We start from the raw sequence: 22,811 nt of genomic DNA on the forward strand, positions 1-22,811 counted from the left end.
CCTTTTCCATCATGTTAGCATTAAGCTAGGAGGCCATTCTTAAGGTTAGTGGTTTGGTTGTTTTAAACAGACAACATGTAATTCGCTTTGTTTTGTTTGGTTTGAGAATAAACTTCAACTGGGAGTGGAATTAAACAGCTTGAATCCTCTTTTTTGATGAATTGTTTAATGTATCATTCAAAAGGTATTTAAATGGTTTATTTTTATTTTTTAAATTTGGTTAGCACATCTGCCTCACAGTTATGGGGACTGAGGTTCAAATCCAGGCCCCGCCTGTGTGGAGTTTGCATGTTCTCCCCGTGCCTGGGTGGGTTTTCTCCGGGCACTCCGATTTTCTCCCACATCCCAAAAACATGCGTGGTAGGTTGATTGTATACTCTAAATTGACCGTAGGTGTGAATGCGAATGGTTGTTTGTTTCTATGTGCCCTGTGATTGACTAGCGACCGGTTCAGGGTGTACCCCCGTTCCCGCCCGAGGATAGCTGTGATAGGCTCCAGCAGCCCGCGACACTAGTGAGGAGAAGTGGCTCAGAAAATGGATGGCTGGATGGATGGCTCTTGTAACATTTCGTTTTCAGTTTTTCATGTAAAAAAATAAAAATAAACAATATCTTGCCACATCAAACGTTGAAAAATATAAACTGAAAAAGTAGTGTGATACTGCAATAGCAACAGAAATATCTTCCAGGCTCAAACTGTCACCATAATATATTTAATGACTGTACAATGCAATGTACAACACACACACACTTCTGTAAAACAAAACCACAATTTAAAACATAGAAAACTAAGGGTGGTGGAGGGAAGAGTAAAATTACTCATATAAGGGAAAACAGGAAGGAACTCTAAGGTGTTTCACAGAATAGCTGAAATTAACGTTTGTCAGTGAACTTCTTAGGTCGCTCGTTGTCTTGCTCAGTATACAGCAGAACAATCGTACACGCTAATCATGTTAGCATTCGCTTGGTAATTCCCCCCCCCCCCACCAATGTATTGTTCATATTGATACAGAGCAGCCAAGCCTTTCATCTGCATGCCAGGAAGCTGTTCTATGGTCATCATCATGTTTCCTCCTTCCCCTGGCTGATTGATACACTCCAGTGGTGACGTCACAAGATCTTAATGGGTGGCATGAAAGGGTCAAAATATTAGAACCGGCTGCCAAAAAAAAAATAATAATAATTAATGAAAATATGACACAGTGCAATTTCTTTAGAAATAAAGAGCAGATGTTGCACTGAAATGCTGGGAAATTACGTTCAATATGAAACTGAAAAAAAAAAAAAAAAAAGAATAAGTGACAAAAGTATATTTGAAAAAACTTGTCCATGAATTTGTAAATGTAGTCTTGGAAATGTGGAATACTGAAAAAAAAATTGTGGCTTGGGGAATGTGATGAATAGTTCTGTATACAGGATGTCCTGAATGAGCTGAACAGCTTGAAGTTGGAACGGTTTGAATGGTTCGGGAAATGTGGAAGGAGATAAATACGGTGTATAAAACATCGCTTGATTTGGGGACTTTTGTAAAAAGGTGAAACTTTGGGAATGTGATCAATAGTTTTGTTCATGTCCTGAATGAGCTGAACAGTGTGAAGTTTCAATAGTTTGAATGGGCCGAGAAATGTGGAAGGAGGCGGTCGATGTATAAAAATGAAAAATGTGAGAATTTGAGAAATGTGATAATTTGTTCCCAAGAGCTGAACACTTTGAGGTGGAATGTTATAAGTTGGTCTGAATCGATAAGTATAACGGTCTGAATCGAGTTTGGAAGTTAGACGGAGCATGTCAACATGTAAAACGTCTGCAGTAATTTGGGAACGTCGTCGTGGAAAATGTGCAATAATGAAAAATATGGGAATTTTGACTATGTGGAAAAATAGTGTTTCAAGATGTACTAAATGATCTTAAATAAACAGTCTAAAGTTGGAGTGTGAAAAATTAAGAACTTTTTTTTAACTCCTCACTTGAATGGGGTCTTGTGGGGAAAATTGGGCATTTTTCAAATGTGAAAAACATTCGCCAAAATATCCTGAAATCTATGAATAGTTTGAAGTTTGACTGGATGACAGATGCAGGACAAAAAGCATCAAAACAAAGAATTGCACATTGTGAAATGAACAGCAATTAAAAGCAGTGGGCAAGCGTACCTAATGTAGAGGCCCATCCACAGCCAGTCAGGACTGTGTGTCCTGCTTTCTCACCAGCCGGACAACCACTTTGTCTTCGAGTGCCTCGTTCTCCCTGTAGACGTACATAGTGTCGCCTCTCGCCTTCGCCTCCTCTTCCTCCTCAGTGTCCAGCAACTCGGCGAAGGATGCCACACATTGGTCGTGCTCCCGCAAGGGGACGGGATAGCGCCGCGACGCGCTCTCGATGCGCACCGAGCGACGCACCGGTGTGAAGAAGCGCACCTCATGTCCATCCACGTGTATCGGTTTCCGTTGCTGGCTTGACGGGGCTCTGCAAGAGGGGAGGCGAGGACCAATTAAGGCACAGGAAGTTTCCAAGGACTGTTGTGCTAATTTTAGCTCAGGGGTCAAAAGTAGTACTTTCGAGGGGTCCAATAAAATTTGGGAGGGAACTACCAGTACCAAAAAAAAACAAAAAAAAAAGTACCTTCTATTGGCAAAATTACTGATATAACCTTACTGGGAATTGGACGTGTGTGTGTGTGTGTGTGTGTGTGTGTGCCGCCCCCCCCCCCCCACCCCCTTCCATATAGTCGGTTTGTTTTCCAGTTTCTCTTCAGTAGATTGGGGGCCGGCCATGACAAGAAAAGCTCTTGCTGTCTCCCTGCTCATTTCCGTAAATGGTTTCTTGTAATAAAAAAAGAAAAGAAAAAGAAAAAGAAAAAGATTGTTTTCTGATATTATTAAGGACTTCCAATACAACCTGGAATTTTAGGTGGAAATGCAGCTAAAATGTCTACAGTGGTGCCTTAAGATGCGAGTGACCCAACTTACAAGCTTGTTGAAATACAAGCAGTCGTTTGGCCGATTTCTTTTACTTTGATTGGCGCTAAAAGTCCAGTAGTTCGCACTGGTGTACTTCCTAAAAGTATTATTTATTTATTCATTTATGAACGAATTGTTATCACTAAAAGAAGACAAGGTAAAAAAGACGCTTCATCACCTACTTTTCGTGAAGACTTTTCACAGTATCTAAGTTCGTTGCCAGCTAATGCCAAGCAAAGATATGCAGCAAAGCTTCTATAAACATTGGCACCTAGGTTTTGTCTGATCCTTACGCAATCACGGACCCAAATCCATGCACACATGTATCCCCAACTCTCATTTTATTGTAAAAGATTTGTGCATGCATAACAATAAATTCCTCATGATTTAAACCTAAATCCAACTTGTTTTTATATTATATATTTACATATGGAGTGTAGTCAAGACTTCTTTTGTCATTGATATTTGTACCTAATATGAAAAATGTCAAAGACTCAAGATGTTTGTCATACGCACAGTAAGAACATGACAATGAAATTCTTACTTTGCGATTCGCTCTTCGTGATTCTCCCTCCACTTAGACAAAGATATTAAGTAAAAAAAAAAAATAATAAGCACAATATGATATTTTCTACCATAATATATTGCAACACTATTTGTGTTACCATATGGAAAGTGTGAAACGTAAACATGGTTGTTATCAATAGATTCAATTGTTAAGCTTAATTGCTGCGATTCAAAGCTTTCGATGAGCTTCAGGTTTATTTAGTATGCGGTAAAAGCTCTTTGGATCCATCTTATCAAATAAGATAATTTGTTGATAACGCAACAAAAATCACAACAATCGATTAGATTTACAAAAACAACAACCCATTCATAAACGCTTCCATTATCATTTTTACACTGAATCTTATATCGCGAGATGTACCGTTACCGTGAAGGGATTCAATTTATACCGTGATATGAATTTTAGGTCATATCGCCCAGCCCGACAAGGCACACGGACCAGAAAGAGCAGCGCAATGTCCATTTAATTGCAGCAAAAAATGTGGCAAAAACGGCAATTCTTTAAATTCTGTTGAATTATGTTAATACTGTATCGAGTGCTACTTTTTCATATTGTGAACACATTGCAAAAATGTTTTTTGGGGGGATGAAAGGCATTTCTATTCATTTCAATGGAGAAAGATTATTTGAGATACGAGTGTTTTGAGTTATGAGCGTGGTCACGGAATTAATTAAACTTTAAAAATTAAACGTCCATCTATCCAGCCTTCCAGAATCAGAATCATCTTTATTTGCCAAGTATGTCCAAAACACACAAGGAATTTGTCTCCGGTAGTTGGAGCCGCTCTAGTACAACAAACAGTCAATTTACAGAACACTTTGGGGACATAAAGACATTGACAAAAAACAATTGTGCAAAAAGATGCAGAGTCCTCTAGCACTTAGAGCAGTTCGAATGACTAATATTGCAATAGTCCGGTGCAATGACCATTGTGCAAAGGGCGCTGAGACTTCAAGGAGTGTATGCGGTTTAAAGTGACGAGTAGTGCGATCATCTGGCACAATGTTGGTTGTGCAAATGTTACAGATACTCCTCAATCAGTGTGCAAATGGAGCAGATGCTACTCTGGCATGAGTGGCCAGTATATGCAAATAGTGCAGCATGGCGAGACAACTCCAGTGAGTGCACGAGTAATACATAATTGGCCCCACAGAAATGTGACAACGAACTCAAGTCAAAAAATTGCCAGCATGTTGTAATGGAATTGTAGGTTTGGTGTTTAAGAAGTTGATCGCAAGAGGGAAGAAGCTGTTGGAATGTCTACTAGTTCTAGTTTGCATTGAACGGTAACGCCTACCTGAGGGAAGGAGCTGGAAGAGCTGGTGACCGGGGTGCAGACGGTCCGAGAGGATTTTGCACGCCCTTGTCTTAGTTCTGGCAGCTTAGTCCTCAATGGTGGGTAGGGGGGTACCGACAATCCTTTCAGCAGTTTTGATTGTCCGTTGCAATCGGAGTTTGTCCTTTTTTGTAGCAGCACCAAACCAGACTGTGATGGAAGAACACAGGACCGATTCGATGACCGCTGTGTAGAACTGCCTCAGCAGCTCCAGTGGCAGGCCTTGCTTTCTCAGAAGCCGCAGGAAGTACATCCTCTGCTGGGCCTTTTTGAGGACGGAGTTGATGTTGGTCGCCCACTTCAGGTCCTGAGAGACTGTAATTCCCAGGAACTTGAAGGTCTCGACAGTTGACACAAGGAAGCTGGACAGCGTGAGGGGCAGCTGTGGCGAAGCATGCCTCCTGATGTCCACGATCATCTCTACAGTCTTGAGCGTGTTCAGTTCCAGGTTGTGTCGGCCGCACCACAGCTCCAGCCGCTCCGCTTCCTGTCGATATGCAGACTCGTCGCCGTCCTTGATGAGGCCGATGACAGTGGTGTCATCTGCAAACTTCAGGAGTTTGACAGTCGGGTGCGCTGAGGTGCAGTCGTTCGTGTAGCGAGAGAAGAGCAGCGGAGAGAGGACACAACCTTGGGGCGCCCCAGTGCTGATGCTGCGTGTGGATGAGGTGGCCTCCCCCAGCCTTACCTGCTGTGTCCTGCCCGTCAGAAAGCTGTAAATCCACTGGCAGATGGCAGGTGAGACGCTGAGCTGGAGAAGCTTGGATGAAAGGAGTTCAGGGATGATGGTGTTGAACGCTGAGCTGAAGTCCACGAACAGGATCCTCGCGTAGGTCCCTGCACTGTCGAGGTGTTCTAGGATGAAGTGCAGTCCCGTGTTGTCTGCATCATCCGCAGACCTGTTCGCTTGGTAGGCAAACTGCAAGGGGTCCAGCAGGGGACCTGTGACACTCTTGAGGTGGTCCAGCACGAGACGTTCAAAGGACTTCATGACCACAGATGTCAAAGCGACAGGCCTGTAGTCATTCAGACCCGAGATTGCAGGTTTCTTAGGGACTGGAATGATGGTGGAGCGTTTGAAACAGGATTTCCAGAGATCTATTGAAGATCTGAGTGAAGACTGGAGCGAGCTGGTCCGCGCAGACTTTGAGGCAGGATGGGGACACATGGTCCGGGCCTGCCGCTTTGTTAATCTTTTGTTGTTTGAAGATGCGTCTCACATCCTGTTCATGGATGGTTTACGCAGAAGTCAGAGGTGTGATTGTGAAACTGTCCTTTTCAAATCTGCAGTAGAAGGTATTCAAGTCGTTGGCTAGTGTGCTATTGTTCTCAGCTTGGGGGGGTTTGTCGCTTGTAATTAGTCAGCGATTGGAATGCATGCCAGACTGATTTTGAGTCGTTCGCGCTAAACTGTTTTTCCAACTTTGCTGCATAGATCCTCTTTGCAATGTTAATTTCTTTAGTAAGCTGGTTTCTAGCTCGATTATACAGGGCCCTGTCCCCGCTCTGATATGAGTCTTCCTTAGCTTGGCGAAGCTGCTTAAGTTTAGCAGTGAACCACGGCTTGTTGTTGTTGAATGTCCGAAATGATTTTGTTGGTACACAAACCTCTTCACAGAAACTGATATAGGATGTGACAGTGTCCGTATATTCATCCAGGCTGCCAGCTGAATTTTCAAAGACACTCCAGTCTGTGCAGTCTAAACAGCTTTGAAGTTCCATCTTGGCTTCATTGGTCCACTTTTTGACTGTTTTCACTGTAGGCTTCGCACATTTAAGTTCTTGCTTGTACGTCGGTATTAAGTGAATTAAGCAGTGATCAGACGAGCCCAGGGCTGCACGAGGTATAGCACGGTATGCGTTTTTTACCGTAGTGTAGCAGTGGTCTAAAGTATTATTTTCCCTGGTAGGACAGTCGATGTGCTGCTTGTATTTAGGGAGTTCGTGGTTGAGTTTAGCTTTGTTAAAGTCCCCGAGAATAATGAGGGGTGAGTCCGGGTGTTTTTTTTCAATTTCGTTGACTTGTTCGGCGAGCGTTAGCAATGCAGCGTTCGTGTTAGCTTGCGGTGTAATATAGACTCCAGCCAGTATAAATGATGCAAACTCACGTGGCGAGTAGAATGGTTTACAGTTCAAAAACAGCGACTCCAAATGCGGGCTGCAGTGTGTGCTGAGCACCGTGACGTCCGTACACCATTTTTCGTTGATATGGAGGCATATCTCGCCGCCTTTCGTTTTCCCCGATGATTCCATGTCGCGGTCCGCTCGATGAATGTTGAAGCCGGGAAGCATGACGGCGCCATCGGGTACAGCGTCGCAAAGCCAGGTCTCCGTGAAGCACATGGCCGCGGAACGTCCGAAGTCTTTACTGGTCTTTAACAGAAGATGAAGCTCGTCCATTTTGTTGGGTAGGGAGCGTACATTCGCGAGGTGGATCGACGGGAACGCCAATCTGTGTCCTCTCTTGCGGAGTTTCACCTGAATGCCGGCCCGTTTCCCTCTGTGGCGCCGCTTCCGTCTCCATGCGCCGAAAACCGCTGACGCCGCTCCGGTGAGTAGCTCGGGGAAAAAACTGAGCGGATTTTCGAAAAGTTGGTGACAGAAAGTCCGGAGTAGCCTCCTTGATGGTTAGCAGGTCTCCCCTTGTGTAAGTGAGTCGTGTAAGGTCTTCAAAGACGGACGAAAAACACAAAAACAATACGAGAGAGCGCGTTACCGAGGCGACCACACTGGTAGGCGCCATCTTGGTACAGTATCTAAGCATGTACCTATCAATCCATTTATCCATTTATCTATCTACAATAGACTTTAAACCGATTTGATCAGGCTGATCGGTATCGGCCGAAAGACATTTACTCTGTGTCGCCGCTTGCACAGTATATTTGAATCCAAAAGCTAGTTTATTTTTAGCCTTGTCGGGTGTCTTTTGACGTAGTACTGTCAATATCTGACGGCCAATGAAGTTATTTTAAAAAATAAATTAAACATTTCTTTTTAAACGGCAGCGGTGTGGGACAGACCACACATCTGAGACAGGCAACACGTAATGCCGGATCAAACTACAAGACAAATTTGCTCTTTCACGATTGCACTGTCAGACTACTGCAATAAAATCTTGTATTCCGATACCACCGCATCCCGTTTTTTGCGATCAATGGGTTTATCTTGACAACTCAAATGTGACCGGATACACTCGTTACCATGGCAACGACAAGAGTGGAGCGCGCCGACGGTATTATCAGGACAAAATGGGGGAAAACGTGTGTTAGTGGTCACCGGTTTCTCATGACAGGAGAGGACGTTTGTTTAAGGCTTGATGAGGTATGTTCACATACTTTTTAATCCGAGACGGCTCACAAGCAGGCAATAAAATGTTATGTAGCCTAGCAAGCTACTGCTTGCTAAGGGTTGGACGTAAACATGCCGCCGTTCTGTCGAATCATGCTCTAAAGTTTCAGTGTGGGTGCAGTAATTTAATTAAAAACAAAGTAATTTAATTACAGTAAGTTAGCACCCATTATTTCTGTCATGTAATGTTGGTTTGACCTGACTGATTAGAGCAGTGATTTCCAACCTTTATGGAGCCAAGGAACATATTTTACAATTGAAAAATCTCACAGCGCTCCAACAAACAAAAATGTCACAAAAAGTGGATACATTAATTCCTGTATTTACTTCTTGCCATCTAATAAAAGACCATTCATTTGTTCTGTCTGTCACTATGCCTCACTGGCATAAATAGAGGAACAAAGATACATTATGTATTGTAAATATAATTTTTGGAGCAATTAAGTACACGAGTATATACAGTAAATGAACATTTAAATAGACACATTGCTCCATCTCGTGATCGGATCGGTGATCGGTTATCGTTTTTTCAAACTCGATGATCGGCCCCAAAAATCCTGATCATGTAAAGCCTAATCTACAATATATCTATCCATCCATCCATCCTTCTATGCAGGTGAGATACAGTAGCTGTACCCACCCAGGGGTGGCTGTGATCTTGTACTTGACATTGGACGAGGGTCCCATCTCCCCAGAGATGAGGACCCGGACCGGGGGCGTCTCCATTGGGTCCTCCTCCTCGCAATTCTCTGCTTCCTCGTCATTGCTTGGAGTGCGGTCCGCTTCCGTCTCGTCTCCCTCACGGGCTGCTGAAAAAAACGAAAACAACAGACATTCCTTTACTTCTCAGAGTAAGAGAATGGTGACAAAGTGCAGCCAAGTGGAGACTGTCAAGTACAATACCACAACTCTACGGCACAACAACATGGAAAGCTAACATCAGTGCCATTGTCATTTCCATCCATCCATCCATCCATCCATTTTCTGAGCCGCTTCTCCTCACTAGGGTCGCGGGCGTGCTGGAGCCCATCCCAGCTGTCATCAGGCAGGAGGCGGGGTACACCCTGAACTGGTTGCCAGCCAATCGCAGGGCACATAGAAACAAACAACCATTCGCACTCACAGTCACGCCTACGGGCAATTTAGAGTCTCCAATTAATGCATGTTTTTGGGATGTGGGAGGAAACCAGAGTGCCCGGAGAAAACCCACGCAGGCACGGGGAGAACATGCAAACTCCACACAGGCGGGGCCGGGGATTGAACCCGGGTCCTCAGAACTGTGAGGCTGACGCTCTAACCGGTCGGCCACCGTGCCGCCGCCATTGTCATTTCTCACCGCGTATTCGTTTAAATGTTTTTCGGCGGCGAAGCGCTCTATCCATGGTATTCGGTTACCAACCAAAGAAGCAGCACCAACCAACTCTGGTGATCTTATGACATATTATGAACCAGTTTTCTGCGCAGTAATAAAGATAACCGTACGCATTAACTACACGTTTCCACGTTTATTTCTTCAGTTTACCATTATAAGTCCTTTTTATTTTGTCTTTTACTTGACATAAAGGGTCAGTGAATCATCATCATCATCAATCACTTTCATGCATGAATAATGAAATGCTACGTCAGGTGTTTTTATTATTTTTTAGGCATGAAAAAAATGCTTGAACTTCATTTTTGTAAAACAATTTTTTCAAGAGTTAATGACATGTCCACTAGGGTAGACATTCGCGTTTGACCTGTTTTTAACAAAACAATGAATATAAATGGCATATGATGTGAGCACTATGAAGTGCTTTATCTTTTAGTGCTGTTTAATCATTTCATCACATATTTGAACATATTCTATTCCTGTTATATGCAATGCAAAACCGTTGAACCTCCTGACCCATCTGTCTTTCCTCTCTTTCTCTAGTCTTCATCCTTCAATCTGTCCTAACCATCCCTCATTCAGCTGCTTCTGATTGACTCTTCAGCCCTTCATACTTCACCCTGTTGAACTGTATTTTTTTTTCAGTTAACATTTCCTTTAAAAAATAACCAAAAATATTGCCCATAGCTATCTAAACATTGTACTGGGCCTTTGGTCTGGTCTGATGGAGCCAACCTCATCAGTTTCCCGAAACCTATAAGGAGCAGAAGGAGCCATTCCTGGTAGATCCCTGCTAACTTTGAGACCAGTACGTTCTTCAAAAGAACTTCACGATTAAGACAAATATTTATTATTTCACTGCTGTGCACTTTTCACGTTCCGTCGACCATCTTGGCTTTGATCATTTGTTTTTGTTTCACTTACTGTACATTGGTTAGCCAGAAGGTGGCAGTGTATCAAATGATACGCTAGCGGCCACTGTGGTGGCTCATGAGCAACTTTGACGTCCCCACAATCACACAGTTAAACATTACGGCTACCTTGAGTTTCGTCCTTCTTCTTTAGGATGTCAAAAACCACCGTGCGCAGCTCATCCACGGGCTAAAGTATGTGAGGAAAGAGACTTTTTTTTTTTATTAAGCATGGTACACACAAAGACACACACTAATGAGCTGAGGAGTAGCTCTCACCTCCAACACGACACGCACGGCCTCCTCAAAAATAGGCAGGATGTCCAGGTCACCCTCTTGCTCCATTAGGCGGGCCTTACAGATCCAGAATTTGGCAAACTTCTGGGACACTGGTGGCAGCCGGGAGAGCACCTCTCTCACCTGCGCTGCTGGACAACCCTGTTGGGATGCGAGACGCATGGCATTGACGTTCCATTAAGATCTGCCCTTGAAATTTCCGGATCAAATCAAAATGGCAGACTTGCTGATAAGTGAAACTGGCTTCAAGGGATGACTCCTACCCCTCCCCCCCCCACGGAGTGCTACCCAGATAATCTTTGACTAAATGGCTGCCTTAAATAAAAATGGAAGACTTCTCCTGTATTTCATTGAGGATTTATTGGATCTACTCATGATAGACATGCCTACCAAATAGGGGTGCGCGGTATAATCGGTTAAAAAGCATACATTTGGACGACGGTACAGATTTGGACTTAACTGACCAATCGCGATAAAGCTTATTGATGACGTAATCTTATCTGTCTCAGTATAAAAATGGCTCATGCACATCTGGTCACGCAGCTCCCAGGCAGTGCCATTTTTTGCACGGAAGTTTGGTAGGAGAGAAAAAAAAAAATAGACCGGGAGTTCGCACTGGTGTACTCCTTAATCCTCGCCTGAGTAACAAGCAACATTTAGGAACGTATTGTTATCACTACAGGAGGACAACAATAGACATGTCTACCAAATTTTATGTTGATAAGTGAAACGGTCTCTGACAGATGAATTTTTTAACTATTTCGGTAAGAGTAGTTTATCTTTAAACCACCCAAAATGTCCGCTTTGAAACAAAACGGCTGACTTCCTGTCTTTACAGCCATAGCTTTGTGAGACTTTTTTGTGGGTCTACTCATGATAGACATGCCTCCCAATTTTTATCTTGTGAAGTTAAACTGTCTTTGATGGCTGAATTTTCAAACTATTTCAACAAGAGTAGTTTACAACATTGAAGGACCCAAAATGGCCAACTTCCTGTCTTTTCAGGCATTGGTTTTTCAGACTGTTTTGTGTATCTGTTCGTGATAGACGACAAGTCGTTTATTTGGCCAATGAATGACCACAACGAAGAAGAGGTCCTAACAAGGGACGATACATCCAATGACCACATGTACCTCAGCGAGCAGCTTAATGCAGTCAGACAGCGACCTCTCTGCGTCACGAATGAACGCACAAGCGTCATCCTCCACCTTCAGGGTTGTCCGCAAGGGTTGGGGAGCAGCGGCGGCGCGTCTGACCAGAGGTTTCACCTGCATGGGAGGACGCTTGTAGGAAATTCCCTTGGCTTCCCGCCATGCCTGCAGTTTTTTCCTAAAGACACATCACACGTATGTAACAGTTTCCAATAAATTGTTCCCAAGCGTGAAGTGTAAACATCCTGCTTTCTGCAGAAAACACCACTGCCATTTTTTTCAGTTTATCTATCAGTATGTATGTGATTGCTGTATTATCCATCCATCCATTTTCTGTATTGCTTATCCTCACTAGGCAGACATGCAAATACCCCAAAAAAGGTGCCAAAGAATTACTATTATTTTTTTTTTTTACATAAATGAAGCAATCTGTCAAAAAAAAAAATATGCCTCCACGCACAAAAAAATATTTACACCGCTCACGTACATGTTGATGTACAAATTTAAGATTACAATTAAATTTGCCTAATTTCTTTGCTTTTTTGTTTTGGCCTCCAACTTGAGCCAGGCCCATCTCCACCTGCACCTGATGCCTGCTTCATGCTGTACCACATGAATAGCATCCTCCCCTTTAAGCACTGTCATTCTAGAAAAGAATTGACTAAAGTCATTGTCTGTTTCACTTCATTTGTTACTATTACCAACTTCAAACGCTAATCCCAAATGCATCCACCAGGAAAATATTAAGTACGATATTTTTCTGTTTTTATTGGCCATTTCTGAATTTGAAGTTAGTTCATTCTGTATTGTGACAGAATCCCTAACATGGCTCTGTCGCTTAATACATTCAGCATTAACATCCGTAAAATAATTGGATAATTGTAGGAGCATTTCCTAATTAATACAAAATGTACTACCGGATCAACTCTTGTCGCCGATGTTACGTGTGCTTCGCGGTTCCGCTGGGACCACAACCAGGGCCACGACCCGCAGCACCTCAACACGAAAATACAAAAGACCAGTGCAACAAATACGACACTGGTTGATCTGATGAGCCAAAATGTTCCTTAAACTTTAAAGTTATTATTTAAACTTAAGTATTACTTAAAAACCCTTCAAATAATAATTGTGACCATAAACATAAGAAAAATACAAAGCTGCCATCATGTGTTTACTTATATACTATATATGCACAATACGTTATTATTATGCACATTTTTTATTTTTATTACAATTTCCAAGAGGAAATAAAGTTTAAAGTTTACATGCACTTGACCTTTTCAGTGCTTATACAGAACTGCTATGATTTTTACTTTTGTACTACATGTGCACAAATAAGTTATGTGCAAATGTTTATTTACAGATGTTTTACTGCTTAAAAAAATTACGCGACATATGTTTACATAAAAAAAATTAAAAAATATTTTTAAATCGTCAAAATGTATTTACTATTTTGTATTTCTACTTCTTACTGGATCGATAGAGCATTTAAATCAATATTGAATCGAATTGCAAACGAAAGAATCATAACAGACCTTTTTGACCACTTGGGCCGACTATGGTATTGCATTTTTATTTTGGTCATGATTGTAGTACTTGGAGAAAAGTATTACTAAAGTTGGAAAACCACTGCCTTAGACATTACAGTTATCTAGTGGTACTTTAACGGTGAAATCCGACTTACGCGGACTTACGCGGAAAATCATGTTACGTCGCCAGCGTAGGAACGGAACTTGTTCGTAAATCAAGGACTTCCTGTACAATACAGTAGTTTTTTTTCTCCACATTTCATGCTAGCAATTTTTGGGTGCATTTAAAAAGGTGTGTTTCAATAAGTTGAAATGTGTTTAAAGCTTACATTCTCTCCTCTTGCTCAGCAGCCATCTTCTTCCCCACCGCTTGAGGCTTTGTCGCTTTGGTCAGTAACCTGGGTTGGGTGACAACAGTGACGGTGGTCCGGGATGCTGTCTGCTTCGCCACGGGGGCGCTCATTCTTTTCGGAGCAGCGTCGGTCATCTTAGGTTTGGCCGCCATGGGTTTTCCGCTCACCATTCCCGGCTTTTTAGACGTGCGTCCAGCTATTGCAGATTTCTGTATCATCGGCCGGCCTTTAGGTTGAGACGTGTGTTTCGCCGGTAGCTTGGGCACATTATCTGGTAGCCTGGGCACATTATCTGGTAGCCTAGCAGAAGTTGAGGCGGTCACCGTTGATTTGAGTCCGCTTTTGCAAGACGGCTGTTTACCAGGGAGAGATTTGAGCTCTCGAGGGACAGCCGGCCGCTGGTGAAGTGGAATTTTCTTCACCATAGCCTTGGAAGACGGGACGGTGACTCTCGAAAAAACGATTCCGGCGTCCGCAGCTGGGAGAGGCCTGGCGACCCTCGGTTGGATCATGGCGGGGATGAGCCCCGTCCTGGTCTTGACTATGGGCCCCAGACTAAGTCGGGCCGTGTAATTCTTTGCCAGATAAGAAGTGGCGGGATTTGACGGTGGCCTAAACGTGTTGTTTGAGTTCTTTGCCACTGAAAAGGTCGAAGATGCTTTTCCCGTGAGCTGTATCCTGACGTTTGGAGGCTTTTTGGGAAGACTGGTCGCCTTCAGAGTGTTAACAGTGTACGTTCCTGTGAATGACTTTTTGCAGAGTGTCGACTGTTCCGACTGACGTTCAGTCCGTACATTCTCTTTGTTTGCAATAACAAACGTCTTTCTGGGTGGCTTTTGGTTGTTGACAGGAGCCAAAGGTTTTACGTTTTTGGCTTCATAATGAAAAGTAGTGACCGGAGCTTTATTTTCTTTGCCCTTGATGAGCTGCAAGACAAAGAGAAGTCATTTGATTAAATTAGGGCTGATATTATATTATTATTCTATCGATTATTCCATCGATTAATTGAATAAAAAAATATTTTGCATTAAAGATCTCCTTCCATCATTTTTTTAAAATAATCTTTGAGGTCCTTTTATAGGGTCTGCAAGATAATTTGGGTTGAAAATACCCAGAATGTCCTTTTCAAACTATTCAAGTTGCTCTTTTTCACCTGGCACTTAAAACAGACAGATTTCTCATTATTATGTGATTAATATGCTTTGCTCTGATTGCTCATCTTCTCAATTTAAATATGGAAAACAGCTTTGCTCTGATTGGTCTTTGGCAATATCACAGCGTCTTGTCTCTTGTGGCGGCCAAGCGTTCATAGTGGCCTCGCATTTGGATCAGTCAATGTGGGACCTTACTATCATCATGAGGCAGAATTCACCAAGCAGGGCTCAAGACTACAACCAAATTGGTTGCATTTGTGAGCTTTTTTTCCACCTTGTGCGATCAAAAATTTCATCAGGTTGCAAGTGTATGTTTTAATGGTTGAAAGTCGCCTTTTTTCATTGCTAGCGCCACCTCCTGCAGGCTCTTTGGTTGTGAAGAAAGAGCACTGTCTCGATCATTGTTATGAATACCATTTGAGTTAAAAGCGACCCTTTGGAATACTACTGGCTGCCTGCTGCAACATAATTGGCGGTTTCTTGCAGATAGGACGCGCTATTATCCACAGAGCCATGACATACACGCACACCACCTATGCGTGTCACGGACAATTTTGTGACAAGCGTTTTGCTATTTAAAACTGAAGTGGTTTGTTGATGAAACAAATGAGAACAGAGGAGGAGAATGCTCAGAAAGCCACAAAATCAGACGATACTGATGATGAAAAGGACGGGATATTGGTGGGGTAGCAGGTGAAGAAGAAAATAATAAATAAATAAATAGTAAACCTAAACCACTAACGACAAAGATTGCCTGCTGAATTTGTTTCTCGTTTTAATTTCCCTCATTATAACGAAAACCGAGTCATATGCAAAGGTTTTAATAACTCTGTTATGAAGCTAGCATAGCTGTCTGTCTATCTATCTATCTATCTATCTATCAAGTAACCCTCCCAACCCCGTTCATAGCATGTGCAATGTTAAAGAAGCCCAGACTTGTATAGGAATACGACTGTCACTATCGAATCCTTTCAGAAGGGATTCTCCTATTGATTGATCAAATCTAAAAATAATACCCCCCCCCACGAGTACTAAAAATATTAATTTAAAAACATTGTTTACTACTAACATGCATTTTATTTGCATTCATGAGGGATGGACTTCAATCCTAAAGAGCAAGTAAATAAAAAGAGAAAGTGATCAAGTAAAGTGCTTAACTTGAGATAGTTAGAATTTTCCCTTTTCTGTTTGGCCTCTTCACACAACAGTGACTTCTCAAACAATTTTACAGATTTGAATTTTACAAATTTTAACAACTGAACCGTTTTAGAGGCTTTGTTTTGGTTCATAACCGTGTTTCACATATATGCACTTTTAATTGCTCCCAGTGGGAACTTCCCACAAACAAAAATTACACTGAGTGGTCCATTTTAAGTGCCGTTTGTTCCAAATGTTCTCTTTCATTATCAGTCATTCTCTGATCTTTCTCCATCTTTTACTCAACTTTTTTTTGGGCCATGGTGTGGGTCTGTACGGGACTCCTTTTGGGTCCAGATGCGGACTACTGTCCCCAGGTTAGTGACCTGTTTGAAACGATGTCGCCACGATCGAGTGAGCCAGAGCGAGCGGTTTAGCTAGCTAGTTAGCTCCCGGGCTATCAAACATAATAAATAGTTAACGTTCCCGAAAGTACCCCAGTTGTTTGTATCTACGGATCCAAAGCCATTCCACAATGAAAATTTATCGACTCCGGAAAAAAAATCTTTGTTGTACAACCCCAATTCCAATGAAGTTGGGACGTTGTGTTAAACATAAATAAAAACAGAATACAATGATTTGAAAATCATGTTCAACCTATATTTAATTGAATACAATACAAAGACAAGATCTTTAATGTTCAAACTAATCAACTTTATTGTTTTTAGCAAATAATTATTAACTTAGAATTTTATGGCTGCAACACGTTCCAAAAAAGCTGGGAGAGATGGCAAAAAAGACTGAGAAAGTTGAGGAATGCTCATCAACACTTGTTTGGAACATCCCACAGGTGAACAGGCTAATTGGGAACAGGTGGGTGCCATGACTGGGTATAAAAGGAGCTTCCCTGAATTCCTCAGTCATTCACAAGCAAAGATGGGGCGAGGTTCACCTCTTTGTCAACAAGTGCGTGAGAAAATAGTCGAACAGTTTAAGGACAATGTTCCTCAACGTACAATTGCAAGGAATTAAGGGATTTCATCATCTACGGTCCATAATATCATCACAAGGTTCAGATAATCTGGAGAAATCACTGCATGTAAGCGACAAGGCCGAAAACCAACATTGAAGGCCCGTGACCTTCGATCCCTCAGGCGGCAATCCATCAAAAACCGACATCAATGTGTAAAGGATATCACCGCATGCGCTCAGAAACACTTCATAAAACCAATGTCAGTAAATACAGTTCGGCGCTACAGCCGTAAGTGCAACTTGAAACTCTACTATGCAAAGCAAAAACCATTTATCAACAACACCCAGAAACGCCGCGGGCTTCTCTGGGCCCGAGCTCATCTAAGATGGACCGACGCAAAGTGGAAAAGTGTTCTGTGGTCCGACGAGTCCACATTTCAAATTGTTTTTGGAAATTGTGGACGTCATGTCATCCGGGCCAAAGAGGAAAAGAACCATCCGGACTGTTATGGACGCAAGGTTCAAAAGCCAGTATCTGTGATGGTATGGGGTTGTGTTTGTGCCAATGACATGGGTAACTTACACATCCGTGTAGGCACCATTAATGCTGAAAGGTACATACAGGTTTTGGAGAAACATATGCTGCCATCCAAGCAACGTCTTTTTCATGGACGCCCCTGCTTATTTCAGCAAGACAATGCCAAACCGCATTCTCCACGTGTTACAACAGCGTGGCTTCGTAGTAAAAGAGTGCGGGGACTAGACTGGCCTGCCTGCAGTCCAGACCTGTCTCCCATTGAAAATGTGTAGCACATTATGAAGCGTAAAATTCGACAACGGAGACCCCGGACTGTTGAACAGCTGAAGCTGTACATCGAGCAAGAATGGGAAAGAATTCCACCTACAAAGCTTCAACAATTAGTGTCCTCAGTTCCCAAACGTTTATTGAACGTTGTTAAAAGAAAAGGTGATGTAACACAGTGGTAAACATGACCCTGTCCCAGCTTTTTTGGAACATGTTGCAGCCATAAAATTCTCAGTTAATGATTATTTACTAAAAATAATAAAGTTGATCAGTTTAAAGATTAAATATCTTGTCTTTGTGGTGTATTCAATTCAATATAGGTTGAACATGATTTGCAAATCACTGTTTTCTGTTTTATTTATGTTTAACACAATGTCCTAACTTCATTGGAATTGGGGTTGTATTTGTGGAACGACAAACCACCCTCCTCCTCTGCGTCTGATTGGCTAGCACCAAGACAGGACTCATATATTTAGTGAATAATGAGTCGCTGAAGCACTTCAGCAACACACACACACACACACACACACACACACACACACACACACACGTAGGTACGCAATGCTGTGTGTCTGTGGACGCAGATTGCTCATGTTTTATGCGTCCCCGCTGATTTCTGTGCGTCTCAGATGCGGGGCGCACGTCAAATGAGATTCTTATCCTTTAATTGTAGTTGATAGTAAATTATGATTTGAATATTTTTCATTTTCATGTATTTATTGCTTGGCCTGTGTGGATAGAAACTATTTAAACTTATCGTTTGATAAATAAAATGGACAATAGTTTCTTTCGTTAGCCGGTAGTGGGCGGACCAGTGTTGGCTCTCTCCAATACTCCACAGCCTTGCTTCATGTGCAGCACGTAGCACACAACTGAGACACTTAAGGGAAAGTTAAAGGTTTATTATGTTTGCTAGCCCAGAAGCTAAGGAGCTAAACAGCTCGCTCCACCGCAGCAACATTTAAAACGTCAGTGCCTCGCTCGGAGTTGCTGTGTGTCTAAGTCCCCAATTAAGACAAGAAAGGGAACGTTAACTGTTTACTAAGCATAACCTCAGCGACACAAGTTATTCAGCCAGTAGTCGACTACAGCAAACGTATTTGATTGACAGCTGGTCTCTAGCGCCTTCAGCGAATCAACCACACAGTCCTGCAGCTTGAGGGTGGGCCTTATGTTTTTTGTGATTTCAGAAGCATTAAAAAATGACTAAACGATATCATTTATCATGATAATGTTGGGGGAAAATATTTCATCCTAAATAGTCTTTTATTGTGACAGGTGTATTTATCGGATCAACATGGTAATGTAGGTGAGTTGCAGCCAAATGTCTTCTCTTGCATGCTATTTTTGTATTTCCTCAATCCGCTATTGCCGCTTAAAGGATGCAAATTTCCTCATTGTGGGACGAATCCATCCAATTTCTACACAGCTTATCCTCACTAGGGTTGCGGGTATGCTGGAGCCTATCCCAGCTAACTGCGGGCAAGAGGCAGGGTACACCCTGAACTGGTTGCCAGCCAATCGCAGAGCACATATAAACAAACAACCATTTGCACTCGCATTCATACCTACAGACATCCATCCATCAATTTTCTGAGCCGCTTATCCTCACATGGGTCGCAGGAGTGCTGGAGCCTATCCCAGCTATCATCGGGCAGGAGGCACGGTACACCCTGAACTGGTTGCCAGCCAATCGCAAAGCACATATAAACAAACAACCATTTGCACTCACATTCACACCTACAGACAATTTAGAGTCTTCAATTATCCGACCATGCTTGTTTTGGGGATTTGGGAGGAAACCGGAGTTCCCGGAGAAAACCCATGCAGGCACGTGGAGAACATGCAAACTCCACACAGGCGAGGCCTGATTTGAACCCAGGTCCTCAAAACTGTGAGGTAGAGGTGCTAACCCGTCGTCCACCGTTCCACCTTATTACATTAATACATTTTTTAATTTATAGGCTCATTTTCTCAGGTGAGGTAGCAGCGGTGAATTACTAATTAATTTGCGGTTTCCAGTTCCAGTCCCTGCGTGAGTGTCTTGCGTCGTGTATTGCCGTATTTTCCTCTCCAGACACGTATTAATTTGCCTATTTTACGCTTCAAAATTGGCTAATCTCTGCTCTAACGCGGTTGCAGCCAGACCTATGTGACAAGTGTACTGTGCCACAACTTATTTAGGTGTTTTGCAACTTTATGTCACGATAGCTTAGCAATTACCATGAAGCAATTACCCCATCTTTCTCCCATCTTATCCCTCGTACGTCCTTTGTGATAACGATACTTGTAAGAAGTGTAGCTTATTAGTTGCCAGAGGCGGTGATTGGTATATGAGATATGGTATATGAGAAAGTAAAAGCAGATGTTTGCAAATGTCGGTTTTGATGAAACGCAAAAGTCTGCTTTGATGGAGGACTACGGAAATGTGAAAATATTCGTGTTTACAGACTGAAATCAGAGGATTTGAAAATGTTTCATTTAAACCAAGGCTCTGAACAACTAATCATACATTAAAAACAGTTGGCAATTAGTTTGATAATTGGTTAGTCATCAATTAATTGATCATTTCTTTTGCAGCTCTAGATTAAATGCGGCGGCACGGTGGACGACTGGTTAGAGCGTCAGCCTCACAGTTCTGAGGAGCGGGGTTCAATCCCCGACCCCGCTTGTGTGGAGTTTGCATGTTCTCCCCGTGCCTGCATGGGTTTTCTCCGGGCACTCCTATTTCCTCCCACATCCCAAAAACATGCATTAATTGGAGACTCTAAAATGCCCATAGGTGTGACTGTGAGTGTGAATGGTTGTTTGTATGTGCCCTGCGATTGGCTGGCAACCAGTTCAGGGTGTACCCCGCCTCCTGCCCGATGATAGCTGGGATAGGCTCCAGCAGGCCCGCGACCCTAGTGAGGAGAAAATGGATGGATGGATGGATGGATAGATTAAATGCCTCTTTGGCTGGATTTACACTCCATGGTACAAGGGCAAGAAAAAATATCTGTATCAAGTACCCTCAAATAAGAGTCAGACTGCTTCCAAATGTGGATAAACTAATCAAGCCTATCCAGACAAGGTATTTTCTAAAGACACACAGACCTGTAGTGCAGACAGTTGTGCAGTCTCAGACTTCTTCCCCAGACACACGATGTTTGGCCTGTGGAATAAAAGTATTCATTTCAACAAGAGCAGGGAAAGAGAGCAGACCTCCACGCCAAGGAGAAGATATACAGTGTATGGCATTTCCCCACAAATTAAAACAGTTCCTATTGTGCAAAAAATATCTCCGTACCACAAACTTAAAAACATAACATCTTACTTGGAGTTGAGCTTCCCTTTATTTGTCAAGTATCCCATAATCCTCTCCTTGCGCAGTTCTGTGACACAAAGAAATGTCAATGACATCCTTATCTACTATCAGACGGTTTACCTCTGTATATCTCAACAGTGAGGTGAAAAAAAAATGCTAATAAACTGGTATATTACTGAGTTCTCTGTTAGCTATAATAGAACAACGTGGTGGAAATATCCTGTTATGTAAATACGTGTACTGTTGTAATCTTTGTCTCAAATATATAAAGTATAAATACTGTTTTCATATTTTAAACATTCTGGTACACACATCCACGAAAATTCCTAGTGGGGGGGCTAATCCTACTTCGTGGTTTTTCACCTTTCGCGGGGTGTCCTGGTCCCCATTAACCGCGAAAAACGAGGGAACACTGTATTGTTTATTATCCATATTAAATCATGCCTCTCAGTATACTCAGTGTTTAATTATGACTTTCAATGTGCAATATCATGCATACCGTATCAAGATTTTATCGTAGTTTTTATATTATTATAATCTATCAATGTCATTATATAAAACTTAACATTATACTTCTTTTTGGGCACTAATTGTCTAAATATCGATATATCAATATAGAATGATACAATATTTGGTATTTACCAGACAACGATAGCAACATTAGTTTTTCTTCCTGCTGAGGTTAGATTTTCATTTCCTTTAATTCATCCTCAATGCTGCTCTTCTCTTCTACTTGTTTTTCACTTTATATTAACACGAGTGTTTATTTGCGGAAATTGCTGCGGTGAGAATCAAATCTCCCCCACGAGATGAATAAAGTCCCATCTATCTATCAGTGTTTCCATTGCTATAGCAGATTGGGCGTGTGCCTTTTTGCCACGGTTGTGTCCAAAAGGTAGTATATTAGAGGAGGGCACACAGTTTAATAATGGAAATGAATAACAATCGTGATTGCATATAAACTTTTCTTTTACCATGTATCGTACAAGCATATTCAGTGTCTTCTGGGATAGCATAATTAGCATTAGCTGCAGCGATAAATAACGACGTCTCTGAAATAAACAGGCTTTTCAGACCTTTTCTGCTCTTGACGGCGGTGGGATGCTCTTCGTCCATTTTCCTTGAATTAATTGTATTTTAGCAGGTTTTAAACACAAGGCTAAACGCCCCGCTTCTAGGTGGTATACATGAAAGCTAACGGCTAGCTATTCCCTTCTTCAAACGTTCGACGCAACGCCAGAAAGTTTTGAAAATACCGGCTCGTCTCGCTCTGCTCTTCTCTCATTGGACAGTTTTGAATTTGTGCATGTCTGCGCATGTGGTTAATTCTAACGTGATTGGAGGAGAGATTGTAAATAAACCCTAACCGCCCAATAGAAAAGAACGTCGTTTAACTAAAACTACAACCTTGGCTACTGAAAGATACGTATTGAATCAAATCTACAGCTAAACAAGAAATGGAAATTACATAAATCAAAGTTGATTTGAACTGTTTAAATACATATTTGTGCAGCGTGCATGCATTGTTTAACAGAGTTTTTAAAAGGTTTTACCAGCGTGTATAATTAATAGTGCAATACAATTATTTGAGATGCTCGTTCTCAGTTTGTTAAATCC

The 22,811-nt window shown here is 42.2% G+C and overlaps 1 protein-coding gene across 3 annotated transcripts; it reads right to left on the reverse strand.

The window, feature by feature from the left end:
- Positions 1-621: 621 nt before the first annotated feature.
- ckap2l (cytoskeleton associated protein 2-like) lies at positions 622-22,418 on the reverse strand. 3 transcript variants are annotated; one of them, XM_061673513.1, is made up of 10 exons: positions 22,271-22,418; positions 21,204-21,261; positions 20,984-21,041; positions 13,796-14,745; positions 11,920-12,115; positions 10,769-10,927; positions 10,619-10,679; positions 8,850-9,015; positions 2,151-2,463; positions 622-1,119 (listed from the first exon to the last, which is right to left on the reverse strand). In XM_061673513.1, exons 1-9 carry the CDS (start codon positions 22,308-22,310, stop codon positions 2,178-2,180), a joined length of 1,974 nt encoding a protein of 657 aa, XP_061529497.1. In that variant the 5' UTR covers positions 22,311-22,418; the 3' UTR covers positions 622-1,119; positions 2,151-2,177. The 3 variants fall into 3 exon arrangements, with proteins under 3 accessions (XP_061529497.1, XP_061529495.1, XP_061529496.1); XM_061673511.1 differs by having other exon boundaries at positions 8,850-9,018; XM_061673512.1 differs by having other exon boundaries at positions 622-1,159; positions 8,850-9,018.
- Between the last annotated feature and the right edge of the window lie 393 nt (positions 22,419-22,811).

This window comes from Phycodurus eques, chromosome 3 (assembly GCF_024500275.1).
Source record: "Phycodurus eques isolate BA_2022a chromosome 3, UOR_Pequ_1.1, whole genome shotgun sequence".
NCBI classification, from domain to species: Eukaryota; Metazoa; Chordata; class Actinopteri; order Syngnathiformes; family Syngnathidae; genus Phycodurus; species Phycodurus eques.